The sequence below is a fragment of the Thunnus maccoyii genome, chromosome 20 (assembly GCF_910596095.1).
Source record: "Thunnus maccoyii chromosome 20, fThuMac1.1, whole genome shotgun sequence".
NCBI lineage: Eukaryota > Metazoa > Chordata > Actinopteri > Scombriformes > Scombridae > Thunnus > Thunnus maccoyii.
In genome coordinates, this window is record NC_056552.1 from 20,311,219 (window position 1) to 20,328,251 (window position 17,033).

Sequence of the window (17,033 nt, forward strand, 5' to 3'; positions counted from 1 at the left end):
TAGGAGAAGGAGGATCTGGGACGGAGGGAGGTGATTCATGATGTGAAGCACTGATGTTCTGACTCTCAAAGGTCAACCTATGAGTTTTGCTTAAAACCATGTTAAGACCAACAAGAACACGTGTAGACAGCTTTCAGGTTACCAGACAGTCTTCAGGCAAAGATTTTGAACTTTTTTTCTTCTCAGGCAACACAGTCAGTGTGTTCAGAAACTACACGGTGAGGATTTTTGTTTTATCGGCACAAACGTTTTTTGCCGTCCGTGTTGATTGATCACAAAAAGCCAGTGGACATACACATTAGCATCAGTACAGTAGGTATCATCATCATCAACACTGATTTTATTGCCAAGTCCTCCACCTTTCACTCCTGTCAAGTGGACTCACACAACTACCACCATGTGCTTCAAAACCATCCAGTAGTGTGACGCCATCTGGCCCCCCAGAAGCTGCGGGATGATCATGTCAATCCACAAGCAGTCGGTGGTTCTCAGCAGGGGGAGACTTAAAATAACCTAGTGTTTAAATAAGACTTAAATGTTTTTAAGGGCCGCAACAGGAGGAACGGTGGGAGAAGGTGAAGAAATAAAAAAAGGTGATAACTTCACTTCTTGAGAGATCCAGATCCAGATGCCAGTGGTAGAAGAAGGATTCAGATCCTTCACTTAAGTAAAAGTATCATTCCAACAATGTAAAATACTCCATCACAAGTAAATACGTCATTTAAAAGCCTACTTAAGTAAAAGTACAGAAATATTCACCAGCAAAATCTACTGTAGCTGCAGAAAAATGTCCGCTGTGAGTGATATATTATTATATACTATATTATTAGATAGTTAATGAGACTGTTGATAAGACTCTTAATACTGATTAATGTGTAAGTAGCATTTTGTCATTGTAGCTGAAGGGCTAAATAATGTATATATACAAGAAGGATATGAGGGGTCATAGATGATTAATGGTGTAGGAAAGAAGAAAAAACAAAGTTCTGCTTCACACATTCATTTTTTTGAGTTTTATCTAATCTTTCTTGTTTTTTGTATGCAAATATTGGATCATTTTATCTAGAGCCCTTATATCTTGAACACTTTTTAAAAATAAAACCCTTTGATAAGTTTAGAGGGGAGATCACTCTACAGTATGTTGGAACTGCAAACAACCCACAGACACCTGAAATGTAACAGGAGGCCCCAACCAGACACTGTTTCTTTGTAAGAGGTCACCAGCCAAAACACATTTTTAAAAGCAAAATTTGTATCTAAAAAGTAACAAGTAACTGCAGCTGTCAGATAAATGTAGTGGAGTAGAAGTATAAAATAGCATGAAATGGAAATACTCAAGTAAAGTACAAGTACCTAAAAATTATACTTAAGTACAGTACTTGAGTAAATGTACTTACACTAGATACTTTACACCACTGCCAAATACCAATATCTCTGAGTCTTGCCAGCCCTCATTTACAGATATAATTTAGTTATTTTTTTCTTGATAGCTATTGTGCATGTGTGTGTGAATTATATTTTGACTAGCAGCTGCAGCAGTCATTAAAGATTCTGTAGACAATCTCTCCAGCCAAGCATACACACACACACAGAAACCAATCAGTGTTGGTCAGTAGAGATGATCCTAACCATCAAAATCAACTGATATGTCTCCATCAATATTTATGATCTGATAACTGTAGGGAAGAAGTTCTGTGGTATCTGGATCACAGGCTGGCCTCTGTGATCTGAAACTCCCTTTTTCATTCACTCCATCATAGCTAGGTGGATTTCTTTAGTGAGCTTTTCAATGTTGCTGCCTCTTACTGTACTTCCAGCTCTTTGCCCACAAACAAAAATTAGTCAGCAATGTGGAGACACAATAATGAGGCTAACAACACTCCTCTTGTTTAAAGTGTTCCACATAATGAGTCTGTTTTCAAGTGTCTATAATCAATGAAGCACTCTGGATTAAAGCATCCACCGCATAAAGTGTGTCGTATCATGTCATTAGCAGCCTGTGAAATACTACATAGCGAGAGATGAGAGATAAAAGCTGCAGGGGGTCGCTGGTATCAAACACTCTACCCCTCTCCCTCCTTCTGACACACACACACACACCCCTGCGCGCTCACATGTTCACACGGAGGCGAACACCAACGCATACAAATTCCTACACACACACTCACTCACGTACTTAAAAACACAACCAGTCAGCTGAAGCTTTATGGAGTCGCTCTTTTGCAAAATTTAAAAACAAGTCAGACGTGAAAAACATGCCGACACCGTCGCTCTTTACCTAGATGAGCTGCCTGTACCTGGGCAGGATCTGTGATGCATGTACGCTGCTGTATCTGGATGTATAGAAAATGGCACATGCTGCCTGTAGGGGTGCAGCCTGATTACATTAACATAGTAATTAGACTGTGTGTGTGTGTGTGTGTGTGTGTAGTGCACCAGTGTTGCACGTGCAACAAGCATGTGTTCTACTTACAGACGAAGACGCTCTATTGTTCACTCTCTTTCACTCTGTCTTCTCCCCTCTGCCACACAGTACCTGAATACATTACTCACCAGCTAATGTCTAACAGACGTAAAGTTAGAAATTCTGCAGATGATTCATCTTATTTGACTGTTTCCTGTCTGAACAGAGAGCAGATTTTAGCCAAACTTGATCCTCATGATGGCTGTGGAGTGAAATCGTGCATGTGGACAGCAATCATTTTGATAGATGCATGTCTACGCAGCAGCAGATGAAAGCCTTGGCTTGACACTTTGTTGTGTCTTATTGTCGTCTTCTCACTTTTAGGGCGTCATGCGAATGTTCGATTTTGAAGATCAAATTCTGTAACATGCTAGACTTGCATGCAAGGTTTCTGAAAAAACCACAATGCTGCAACCAAAAAAAATCATCCTCGTGCCAAAAAGCAGATGAAAAACCAACATGAGCCAGAGTCGCAGCTGCAGTTTGAATCCCTGGTTTTGAATGTGGAAAAAGCCAATATTCTCCCTTAACTCTACCAGGGATGTGAGCTTGAAGACACATGAGAGGAACTCCGAACTGGAGACTGTGTTTGAGATGAAGTGTGTGTGTGTGTGTGTGTGTTTGAGAGGTAAAGAGAGGGGGAAGCCTCTGGGAAAAACAAGAGTGACAGACTGGAAGAGCTCTGACTCTGACTCTGTGTTTAATGTGTGTGTGTGTGTATGTGTGTGTGTGTGTGTATGATTTTGTGTAGCATGTGTGTAGTGTACAGTAGTTGACAAGAAAGAAGAGTAACATTTGGATTGTTTGTGGGGTTTTATGTGGTGTAAAACAGTGGTGTAAATTTGCTTGACTCGGTTCTGTTGGGCAACTTTTTTAATGATAAATAGTCACTTCTGTGTTTTTCACCTTCTTTCCGACATTATTTTTAATAAACTACAGGAGCTCTGACAGTTCTATTGCTGTAATGGAGGGTTTCACTTGTCCGATAATTCTTTCCCTTCAACCTTTTAAATGATTTAGTTCATACTAGGAAACAGGTTTCACAATTACCACTATAGCCCTGCTTTTACACTTCTGTGCTCTACCAGTATCCTGGATACAGTTAACATTGAGGTCTTGAGTTTGATTGCAATTTGTTTTGTTTACTATTTTTTTTAAACTTTCTGATAAAGATTCTTTGAGTTTTTGTGAATCATGTGTTTCTAAGAAGAAAAGGATAAGAGAAGAATAAAAGATTTTTACAGTTTGATTTCATTCACATGCAGATAGTTTACACTAGAATGCTTACTTTACTTTAGGGCAGATTAACATGCAATTACAATAAATGAGATTTCCACAGATTACTGAACATTACTGTATGAATATATTTGCTTTAATGTGTGTGTGTGTGTGTGTGTGTGTTGGTAATATCAGACATATTTGTATATGCATGAAAAGAAAAGGGAGTATAATAACACACTATATGTGTCATATAATACTGTTTCTTATGCAAATAGAGAAAAATAAGAGAAAAAGATGCAAAATGGGCTGAAACCAAACCGCTGCATGGAAGTTGTTTGCTGAACTCCTTGAAGTTGTGTGTTCTGTTGTTGTATATATATTACTGGCATGAGAGTGTGATCTCATTGACTTCACACACACAAATACAGATCTGTGTTTGGATTGGTTCTGTGTGTATCTCTAGTGTTCCTGCATTTGTTTTTGTGCTTATTAAGCGCTCACAGCCTGTGCGTGTTAATGTATGTGACTGTCACTAAGCCTGTGGAGATCCTCTCTGTACCTGCGTGTTTGCTCTCTCTCTCTCTCTCTACTCACCACTCCTGCTGCGCAGCATCCTGGCTGAGATGCCGTTGGCTCTCCCTCCGCCGGGTGAACCGGCCGTGGCGTTTTCCACCGAGCTCACCTCACCACTCTGTTGCTTCAGCAGGTCTGTCAGTGTCCTGTTGGCCAACACACACACACAAACAAACATATAAAGGCTTGCAGTTTTCTCTCCAATGATAAACCAGGTTGAATGAAAGTTCTACATTTGTAAAAAAAAGTATAAAACATTTGAATCCAAAGCAGATGATTGACAGAAAAGTATCACTGTTGACAGCATTCATACGCCATTTCCTGCACATAAACTGGTATTTATAAACACAGAATCTGCTCACCTCACACATTCTTCAGACCAGGCATACATGTTTTTTGTGTGATCTGAAGGTGATGTGATGTGGTGGATATGAAATGTAAGGAGAGAGATGGAGTAAAACATTGTTTTGGTTGATAATCAGCTGCACTGATTTTTTGTTTGTTTACACAGAGATTTGTAAAATGCCGGTCAAAGGCACATTTACAGACGTTATGTTGATTCATCATTTTTGTGTCATTAATTTGATCATTCTTTTCATTTATAAAGCAGTCAACATTTTATATTGCTGTTAATATTCTTACATCCTTAGTTGTGACACAGCTTGTAAAGTGCATTGCCTGTTGGCACCTTCCTCCTATCAGACCTTAACTCAACTTTATGGCATTTACTTGTATTGTTCTCTCCTGACTAGATCCTTGCTTGTGTTGTACTATGTCTGTATTGTTGTATTGCATCTAGAGAGCTACAAACTAATCATTGATTACATTTCTGAAATGTCACCGCCAACAATGGTTTAAATGTCCATGTGATGAATTAATTGTATGAACACTATTCACGTCATGGACCCCTAAATTGACACAAATTAGACCACGGACCCCCATTTGATAAGATTTTGTCCCCTGTCTGATAAAACTTTTGCTTTTACATATATGAAACCTATGACCAAAACAGTCAAACATTCTGTCATTGTGTTACTTATGGATGAAATTACAGTGAAAATAAATGATTCCCCTTTTTGCTGGGGACCCCCTGTAACCCACTCAGGCACCCCTGGGGGTCCCCGGACCCCACTTTGAGAACGACTGCTATAAAAAGCCACATAGTTGTGTGTAATGACAGCTGTTCTAGCTGTTGGAGAACCTCGCCGGTGCAACACAATCTGGGAAACTGCACTTCTTCTTTCCTGTTTGTTTCACTGACAGCTGTACAGACTGGTGGAGCAGGCAGCTTATTGATATGAAAACAGCTGGTGAATGGTGTGTCTTCATCCATTTATGGCTAATTGTGCAAGTGGAAATGAAAATCATGCACGTGCGCCCAGTTCCTTACTGTTCCTTACAGAACCATGCGTACGCATGGCTTTACAAATCTGATGAAAAGAATGCACATGCATATTTCTGGCTTTGTGCGTACACACAGTTTTAGTCATGGCCCTAGGTGATTGGCAGTGAGGAGAGTAAATTGTAATAACCAAGGATGTCAGTGATTGGTGAAACATTTTGTTTACTCAGTATCTTTCTGTGTGTTCACATTGTGACACACAAATGCTGTCTGTCCTCACCATTCCAGTCTGATTAGATAGACAGATAGTGCATACTACATCAGACGGTCAGTGAACCCGATAACAAAAATCATCTGCTGTCCTCACAAATGTGGACCACAGGACCACAGGGCTTTCCCCAACAGCTGGAACTCCTGCACACACACACACACACACACACACACACACACATACACACACACAAACACACACACACACACACACACACACACACACACACACACACAAACAAACACATGCACACAAGCATTGCATTTACAGGACATCCTTTCATCCCAGGGGAGGGTGTGTTCACTATGTGTGGGAGCTGCCTGTGTGTGTGTGTGTGTGTGTGTGTGTGTGTGTGTGTGTGTGTGCATTGTTATGTATCAAGTGTGAAAAGAGGTGGGGTGTGTAATTCTACATCTGGCGATTACTCTGTGTGTGTGTGTGTATGTATTGTTTGGGTTAACAGATGTTGACAGATGTTGACAATGGTACAGATCACATGGAATCATCACATGTGCATGTAACCATATCAATACCAAGCAAACATCTAAACATCTTTATTTTATTTTTGGGATGGTTTTGCCATTTTCTGCATAATGTTGTGCAGATGTTGAGCTAACTACACACTGTGTGCACTTTGTTCTCTCCAAGCTGACTGAACTAAATCAGGAATCGTGGTCCATGTTTGAGACATTTGAAGCCACTGCCTGTATCTTGGCATTGATACTTGTGTCATGTGACCTTATATTCTGGAAGAATCTTTTACTTCACTAAACCTATCAAATTGAGCCAAATAACCACATTACTTGTTTGGGGTTTTTTCTACTGCATTTTATATCTAATTCCTAGTTTTAGTGTTGTCATTTTTCCTGGCTGAGAAAACATTTTAAGTAAAAAGTGGCAAATTTAAAACATTTATATAGGTTTTATTCATCCTTGAGGATGAATTCCAGTTGGCTGTATTTGACTGGCGGCATGTTTTGCTGATTTCCTGCAATATGGTCGTGTTTGGACTCAGGGCTTGTTTTGTTTGGATGCAAGAAATGCAAAGGAATCACAGGATCACACACACACACACACACACACACACACACACACATTTGTGCACTTCCCTGTGCAAGGACTTTCCATTCATTTCATTAATTTACTATCATCTGAAGACACATGCTACCCGACCACCCCAAACCTCCTTCCCACAGCTGATGACACCTCCCTCTTTGTCTCACACACACACACACACACACACACACACATAAAGATACACACAGATACACACACACACGCACTCATCACTTTGAATAAACACATTTCCTTTCCCTGTGCATTTGCTGAATTTACAGTGTTGATGCTATTTCACTCCCTTGATCAATAATTCAAACACTGACGCCTCCGTTCCACTAACGAAACTCGTACGCTTATCCCCCACTATCACACACACACACATACGCACGCACGCACATGCACGGGTATACAAAACACACACAACTTAGAGTATGGCCGACCTGACAGCGACAGCCACGGGCAACGTGTTCACACTCAACCTGCCAAATAGAAAAGTGAGACCCTCTGGCCACTTCTCTGATCATCTACAAACTGAGTAATGGTGTCACAGATGCCAAAAAGTGGCTCCTGCGGGGACTTTGTTTACGGCATGAAGCTGTTTTGGTGTCAGATATGATCAAGCTGCTTGTTTTATCAGCCAAAAGTATCACATGTGGTTAAATGGTATAAGTGTTTACAGTTTGTGTGCATGTTTACATACCTGAAACATTAAAATAAAACCCTAAATAATAGCTACTGATGATGTATTTCTGGGTCTATTTTTGGTGTTTGGAGGTTGATTAAAAGCTTTCTGGGAAATGTAGGAAATCACAAATTCAATTAAAAGTAGATGAGGCATGTTGAGGGAGGTTGGGGAACCCGAAAAGGTAAATTACAATAAAAAAAAGACACTGAAAAACAGACTTCTGTTGGATTTCCCCTCTGAAGCCTTAAAACTGCTTGAATTACGTATCTGAGCTGCACCCTGTTTATGGAATCTGATTTTACAACAGCAAATTATATTCATTCATTCAAATCAATTCAGATCTTAATCATCTTATTGTGAATCCTTTTACACACACTGCGCATGTGAAAGTGTGTTTTAGATTATGACGCACAAGTTGTCCCCTTCTAAACATTTGCATCACACAACCTTCAACACCTCCTGATCTCTCTCCCTCTTCTGCATCGATGTAAATCACTTCCTCTACTCTTCTTCTTTCAGTCTCCTCACCCCCCCCCCTCCCCCCTCACCCACCGCCACCACCCTCCCCCCTCACCTAAACTCAGCCCTAAATCTGTCTCTTTCTCTTCTCCCTGCTCTTTAAACCATACCGTTTGTCTTCTTCTTCTCCAGTCTCTCTCTGCTCCTCATCTCCTCTCTGACTCATCGCTGTGCAGTGCCTCGGGCCTCCACGCGCTCTTCTCTTGGCTCGCCGCTCAAACAACTTGCTGATTTGGACTTTTAATCCGCAACAAAAATCTGCACCTGTCTCCAGGCGATGTAATGTTTATGGAGCGTTGGCTTAGCTTCATGAGAGTTTCTGTGGATGCCTTTGAAAGAGCGAAGATGGCCGTGCAGCTGATTAAAACATTTAGACTTACAGGGTGGGGTAGACTGACAGAAATAGCTTGTGGTGGTTGCAAGTAAGGAACACCAAATTAATGATGTTTTTAATGAGTAGATACAGGTTTTCAATAAGGTACAGCCTGCGTAAGTTGAAATACTTCCAGTGTACCCACAGACTTCCTGTTCCTGTTTTATTGGTAAAGTTTTAGTTCTACGTTTCACCAAGTTGTTGTATGAAAAGCAATACATTAACATGGGTGAGTTCAGTTCTTCTCGTTTGGTCTAACCAAGTGGCAACTACCAGAGCTTGAGGCTGAAACCAATGCAGAAGTATCTTAAACTGCAATGCAAACAACAGCTGCTCCAGTGGATTCAAAAGCCTCACCCTCTCTCTAGAAATACTAAGTCAACCATTTGTCAACGAGTCATTATCGTCTCATTCACTAAATTCAGGCCCTCTAATAAGTGCGCTGGTGGTCATTTTGGAAATGATTGCTCTGTTATAAGATTTGAAGACTCATAGTAGCTTTGATGTTTGCTGTGTTGGGTGTTGATTGACAGCTGTGATCGATTGATCATGATTATGGTAGGATAATGTTACTTGATTACGATACCTGCTCAGGTAAGGCACAACCCAGCAACAGTTGAAAATGCTGCAAAAGTTTTTGATAACACATCACTCCAACTACTGAACCACAACTGAGATCATCAGAAAAAAGCATCACATCCTTCAAACCTCCCAAAATGTATTTCTAGCTGTTCCATCATGTACAGCGTTTACAAACTGAGTGATGTCATTAATATGCAGCATTACATTTGCATTAATTTGTGCCTGTCCTTTACATTACTGTAATCAGTCCCACCAGGAATTTGTGATAATTTACACAAATTCAACCAATGCTCACATCATTCACCAGTTTGCATAACATGCTTGCATAAAGTAGCCACACTTCCCTAGATAGAATGATCCAATGCTATGAACCCAGGTCAAGTCAAAGATCAGCAGTCCAACGTCCTTGTAAATGCTTAAAATGACCACCGGACTTTGTTACCCAGAATCCAGTTCTTCAGGCAGTGATCACTCTGACACTGAATTCTTTCAACAATTACAGATGTTTTCTCTGCTGATGTGCAATTTTGGAAAAACTTGCAGTTTTACTGCAATTACTAAACAAGAATAACTTTTAATAACTTTGGGCTGCAATACATAAAAAAACATGCATCTGTAGAAAAGTACTCCTATTTTTGGCAACAAAATACATACTCATGTTGTTCTTCATTTCTACTTTTGCAAAAACCTTACAGAACATGATGTTTTTACTGTGTATAATGCTAATATTTTCCATGAGTAGCCTTCCCATAGCATGTTACGTAACAACAATGTGCCCGAGATCTGTGAGATCATCAGTACCTCCATGCTCTCCCATCACATCACCGCCACAGTGAGATGAGACTTTGCTAATGTCCTGTAACAATCAATTACATGCCCAGATCACCCAGATCAGAGCACACACACACACTGATTTGTTACAACTAATATCATAGAAACCAAACTTTGAACTATTGAACCAATCAGACAAATCCTCTCTCTCTGCATATCTCTGTGTCTCCCTGCAGCATGACTCCATTGATTGCACTAATGTAAAATGTCCTGAATACAGTCAGGCCTGTATGTATGTATGTTCAGGACATACAGTGCAGTTCTCATGTCCTGTTCATGCATTATTGCACACATTATTGATCCTGTAACTGCACATGTGGATGCAAATGTCCATCCATCATTTTATCTCTGCGCTGCTTCAGCTGAACTTAAAATTGTATTTGTGTTTCATTTTTACGTTTTGTAGCCCTGACGCTATGTCTGATAACATCCTGGTAAAGTTATTTACTGGTTTCACAATAGCCTCATTATTATGTAGCAATATGAGGGAATAATAAACAAATAATGACAGACTGAAGCCACTACAGCGGCCAGATTAGCCTGTTGAGGAGCCGTGGTGCAAGTGTGTTTTGTTTCTGACCTTTTCCTTAAGACAGCAGTTAACCTCTATCTGCCAAACACACACACACACAAACACACAGATAACTGATGTCCGTCCATTGGACTCATCAATCCTGAGTGTCTCCTTGCTCTTTTGTCATCACTTTCCACTTTCTTAACACTATTCTTCATGCAATTTATCTATCAAAACAAAGCTTTTAGATAATCCTTTACACTGAAAAAGGCTGTGGAGAACATCTTTGTGTCACAATCTCTTTATTTCCCCTCCGTTGTCACTGCTGTCTCATCACTCATCACTCTTTCTTTTCATCAAAGGTGCAGTTAAAACCAGATTTGCTGTCACTGATGATTACTGATAAAGAGTGAGAAGATGACAACATACATCTAAAACACACACTCACACATAAAAGCCTGCACATACTGTAAATATCAAGTATTTTTGTGGCACTGCAGTGGGTTTATATTTCTGCTATTTTAGATTTCTTTGTTGTGTCTGCTCCATTGTCTCTGAAATCATTCAAAAACAAATTAAAGCTTAGATTTATAGATCATTAACAGTAAGCCACACGTTTTTGTCTGAGGTTTGTTTGTTTGGTTTGTTGTCAGTTTGCATCTCATATTTAGTTGTAGAACAATCTAACTTTCCTCAGTTATATAAATGATCATCTATGAGACACTCAGGTCGACCGAATCTCTTCTGTTTGTGCTTTCTTCAATGTATTTGTGCATCAAATCTATAAAAACATACAAGTTTATGTGCTTTTTGGGCATAAAAAACATGCAGGCGATGAGTCATTTACACTTATGTTTACATCTGACTGTTGATTTCTTGGACACAGCATGTAGCTGTAATTATAATATGTGTAACAAACAGGATTAGTGGTGACACATATGGTGATTTTACAGTTTTCAAGTAGCCTACATAACTGTGTGGGTTATTGTTGAGCTGTTAGATGCAGAGTGCTTGTGGTTTTGTGCTAACAAGCTAATACATAGCCTCTCCCTCTGTCAAGAGTCTTGTATATTCAATACGTATTTTTAACCATCTTGAAAACTGAAGAAACATGCTCCTATGGTGATTTATTTTTAAGTAACCTACATTTTGTATACAATTTTATAGGTTAATATATAGCTATGGGATGTAGGCATCATCTCCGTAGCACAGAGGTTGTCCTATGATGTTTTCCTTTCTTTTTTACAGCAACTTTTAAAATAAATCAGTGTAGTTTTATGGTGATTTATCAGTTTTCATGTAGCCTATATGGTTATTTGTTTAGCAGATAGATGCAGGTAAACATCTGCATCTGACTGCTGCTAACAAGCTAACTTGTTTAGCCTCTCCATCAAGAAAAGGTTGCCCTGTATTTTTTCTTTTTTTTCCCACCCTTAAAATGACAAAAACATGGTTCTATAGTGATTTTGAGTTTCTCAAGACACCTATATAGTTTTCTGGGTTATTATTCAGTTGTTAGATACTGAACACGTAGCATCTATGGTTTTATTGTCATGCTAACAAGCTAATTTGTAGCCTATCTCCTCTGCCACCTTCAAAATGGAAGCAACGCCGTTGTATGCTAAATTAGAAGTTTTCAAGTAGTCCACACAGTTATCAGGGTTGTTTTTAGCTGGTTTTCATGCATATTTGAAGCTGTAAACACATTACTTTTTGGAAGTTTAGGAGGATGAAATGGAGCTACAGGGGCCAACTCACAGTGTGTCTGCTGGTCTATGAACTTGGGCTTGACTATAACAGACTGAATTTTCATCTTGGAATAATTATTATCTATGGCTTCAAAGCTGGAAATGCCACCTTTAAGGCATGAGAGATGCAAGCTGCCAATCTTTGAACTTTTCAGATGTCAACCATTTTTCCCTCACCCTGATAACAGGCCAACCACAAAGATAAACACAGAAACAGCGCACAGCCAAACCCTTGAGTCAGTGGGCGCTGACCCACATTTAAGTGTGTGTGGGCCCACGCGAAGCCCGGCAGGACTGAAGAGGAGCAAGTAGAGGAGGACAGAGGAAGGTAAAGTAGCTGGAGGGTGAAAATTGTCACATCTGATTCAGCCAGGAAGCTGTCAACTTATATGTCCTTTCACTTTGGGAAGAACCGCGGCGAGTGGTGACACGGGCGCATACGTGTGCAAACTTTAACACGTTTACTCACAAGCAAACATACATGTAGAAACACACCGTGGTGACAGGTGAGAGGTGATAGAGAGTGACAGTACAACCCTGGAGGTAATCAGAAGGCAGGGGAGATGGAGGGCAGCTGCGAAAGTGAATCTGAGGAGGACGAAACTCACTGAAAACTTCTGTCTTTTTTCATGTGTTTATTCAGACGTGTTTTCTCACATGGCAAGTATTTAGGGCTCACATCGGTGTGATCTGTGTCCTTACTCAAGTCTTTTCCTCTCTCCTTAAACCAGAGGAGGTCACAGAAAAATAGCACCAACAGAGAGGTGCAGCATACCAGAGAAATACGGTTGGATAGCACAATAGGCATGTGTATGTGTGCACGTACTGTATGTTGATGCTCATGTGTGAGTTTACATAACCTACGAGAAGAAGTGACATTGCAAATTCCCAAAAAGATCCACCTTATGGAATCTGTAGTTCAGTAGTGAGCTGGAACTATTTGGTACTTTTTTTCCCCCCAAAAATCTGGATTTTGTAATACATTTGTTCATGATTTGACTGTTTTGTGTAACCTAGAAGATGAACTTATGTAATTTATTAAAGTATCAGGTGCCAATATGAGTGTGAAGTTGATAAAACTTCACATTGATGACGCTTTCAGAGCCAGACTGCATATAGGACTAATGTACTCTGGGATCTCTTTGGTTTATTATGAGAGGTCAGAAACCATTTGGATAAGACTTCCTAATAGGACTAACTTTATAAAGGCTTACATGTCGTAACCATAAATAAATTGATAAGACAAATTTTATGTTACCAGATTGTGAAAAAACACCATTTGCTGGTGTATATCCTCTTCTAGTGTAACTTACATTGTCTATTGATGTACCAAGACCTCCACTCAACAGTTTGACCATTTGCAGAGCCTCAGACTTCTTAACAAAGACTCCTATTATTGCAGTACCTTCCTCAGAGAACAACTGTATTTAAATGACTGTTTTAATTGTTATGTATCAAACTGCAAATTATTATAATGAAGGAACCCTTGATTAATGATTTGCAAACCTGATAGCTAATTAAAAACTGCAAACGCATAACCCTTCATCAATGACTTAATCATTTCCTAACAAGTCATCAAGTCTGCAGTTATAAATGTTAGAAAGTCATTAATGAAGGGTCATGAGTTTCTCACTTTCTAATAAGCCATCAAGATGAATTAAAACGTTATTAAAAGACAAAGCAAGTTATGCTGGACAGACGAAGAGATATCTCCCAACCTGTTAGCTTAGGCGGATCACTGCTTAAACATTAGTAAAGCCATTAGTTACAACATACACATCACTTTTTAAAGTCTCGCTAGAAGCCTGTAGCTCTAGAAATATCTCTGTATGTTTCCCTGTTTATGTGAATACATGTGCAACACAAATGTATGATTTCACAGTTGAAAGTCCCTGAAAATCACATCAACTGTCCAAAAATAATAGTGTATGACACCAAATCCTGGTGTTATTATGATGTGTGTGTGTGTGTGTGTGTGTGAGTGAAAGGCAAAGAGAGAGGGGGGGGGTGAAATGGAAAAGAAAGTGATCCCATTTGTTGCATGCGGTCATATGTATGCCCACACTGTATTGAGTATCTGCTTTAAACCAGGGCAGAGCAGCCAAACCCTTTAAGTGACCCTGTGTCCTTCATTACATAACATGATGGCTAAAAAGCCTACTGCAGTGCACACACAAACACACACACACACACACACACACACACACACACACACACACAGATGAACTGCATCCGAACGCAGTCAAACATATAGATCCATGTTCATGAAGTGCCGATGCCATGTGAAAACCTCGTACCTCCAGAATGGAAAGAAAAACATCCATATTTATGAAATGTTTTGGACACTATACGGAGGCTGTTTGAGCGGGTTTCACAATCATAAGATGGTGTTGAACTGTGTCTAATATTTAACTATATTTATTTATATTTGACTTGGAGTTACAAGGTTTTCCCGTTGACAGCAGCTGGAGTGGCCAGACACATACATGCACACACTTACGCATGAATGCACTTCCACTTTGCCACATTTGCACATGGACACACACACTCTGTTTGGACCGTGTGACCTCTGCTGCCACCATGTTGGTCCTTGGCCTCTCGCATTTGCATTAGGTGAACAATGTATTGCAGTGCATCTCGCCCTCAGGCTATCCCGACCTCTCAATGTGGTGATCTGAACCGTGCTCATGCAACCTAAATGCCACCACTATCATTCTTGTTGTTAATTGAACTATAAATCATTGCGTGCGCGTGTGTGTGCGTATGCGCGTGTGTGTGTGTAACAACATGAAGGTCATCGGTGTTTGTTTACTCTCTCGGTGTAAAGCCAACCCCTCTCCATTTGAGGCCTTTCATTAGACGTGACACGTATGACCTAAGGCGACGTTCTCCGTTCCCTTTGTTGGCTGAAGATTAGTGCGACATGCAAAGAGACTGAACTTGATTTGGTTGGAAGAAGTGTGTGTGTGTGTGTGTGTGTGTGTTGGGCATGTATTAGAAGGTGTGTGTGTGTGCGTAGGAGGAGGGTAATCTGAGAGGGGGTTCGCTTTGGATTTGAAGTTTCAAAGCTGATTCGGGAGAACTGGTGGGATTTTAGAGCGTTAATCATCTTCTGCTTGCAGAATTTTGAGATGAAGAGAAAGAGGCGGTGGGAAATTAAAAATAAAAATAATAAGAGAGTAGGTGCACAACAGAGTGTGAGAGATGCGACGGCATGAGAGCAAAGGGCAGAAGTTGCCTTTTGTGCTTTTCCAAAAGTGGGTGGTGGTTAAATGTACGTATTTATGCATTTCACTTCATGAAGTGCGTAGAGTACATGAAGTCTTAGTCACACGTACAATTTTGGACCAGGGATTTATGTCAGCAGGCTAATAACTAAATGAGCGTGCAGGCAGAGCAGTCCAGAAACGGTAAAGCTGTAATCTTGGTGAAGTTTGTTTAATCTCGAGGAGGAGCGGTAATCTGTCGAGATGGGCTCACAGAGGGAGGGTGTTTATGCAGCCGGAGAGTGTTTCTATTTCGGTGAGGTGCTACCCTGCAGGAAATATTAATCCTGGCTGTGTGTTATCCGCCGAATGAGTTTGCGGCTCAGGTTAATGGGAGACGCGCAAACGGAGCTGCCGGTCGATGGGGGTTCGGTGGGGAGAGTTCGTCTGTCTGCGTGTGTCCACTTTCTCAATTGAAAATGCTAAAACAAACCACTAAGTGAGCGAAAGCGGAAGGAGAGAGACAAGTAAGATGCGTCACTGACAGAAAGGATGAGCTGAAAGGTGAAACGAAGGAGGAGATGGAGGTGAAAAGAAAGGAATGAATAAAGATGCGAGTGGTTGAAACCAAGCCTCGGGTCTTTGAGAGGAGGAACGGAAGAGACGGAAAGCAGAAAAGGTTGGATGAAAGAAGACTTTGAAGAACGTAAACAGCAGAACGTGTGAGAGAGAGACGGAGGGTGAGAGAGGAACAAATGGCACGTGATGAAACAGACATTTAAGGAAGAAAACAAGATCAAAAACAAGAAGCTCGGAGAGCTAAAAAAAAAAAAGCCTTTGCTACGGATAGAGAAGAAAATGAGGAGAGGCAGCGAGGGTTAGATAGTTTGGGATGAAAGCGGGAAGATTTGAGCCCATGCTGTGCGCTGTTTGCTGTAATGATTTCCTGAGGGGAACAGATTGAACCCTGGACCATGTATTTAACCCAACTGCGGCAGGAGTGTGTGTTTACGTGTGCGTGCATGTGTCAAGAGAGATGTGGTTTAAAACTGAAGTACCCAACTGTAGATGCTACAAGCTTATTTTCTACACCAGGTTGTGTTTTTAATCTTTTTTTCTCAGCTCAAGGAGACAAAAATCTAATGACATAACAATTTGTTTTTCAATCCAAAACTGTAAGAAGTGATTTGCATCATTGTAAAAACTTAACACACATGAAGCAAATGTGAAAGAAGGAATTCTTGCACAGAAAGACGTTTCTCATTTGAGAGCGCTTTAAACACCTACTGCAGCAAACTCAACTTTTCTTTTCTTTTTTTTTTTTTAATCTTATGTTTATTTCAAATATAAGTCATGCTTACAAGCAGAGCAAATGGTACAAAAGGGGTGAAATACATATGAAAAAGAAAAAAAAAAAAAAAGGAAAAACAAAGAAACAAGCACAAAGAAATGAAAACAAAGAAAAATGAAAAAATTAGACACATGTTTAAAAGAATTATTATGAGCAAAAGTAAAATAAGGTGTGAATAATGTGCGTGTAGGGGTGAGCTGGTCTCATTCACAACATGCTTACACACCTGATGGGTGATATAGAGAATTACATGGCTCAGAAAAACACTTTACTTTTCTTAAAAGATTTTTAAGA

General features: G+C 40.1%; 1 protein-coding gene across 1 annotated transcript in view; it reads right to left on the bottom strand.

Moving 5' to 3' along the window:
* shisa8b (shisa family member 8b) overlaps positions 1-17,033 on the bottom strand; it is a 30,531-nt gene that overhangs the window by 12,173 nt on the left and 1,325 nt on the right. Inside the window, exon 3 of the mRNA XM_042397932.1 lies at positions 4,280-4,404. Within this exon, the coding sequence (XP_042253866.1) occupies positions 4,280-4,404 (125 nt within the window). The remainder of the gene's footprint in view (positions 1-4,279; positions 4,405-17,033) is intronic.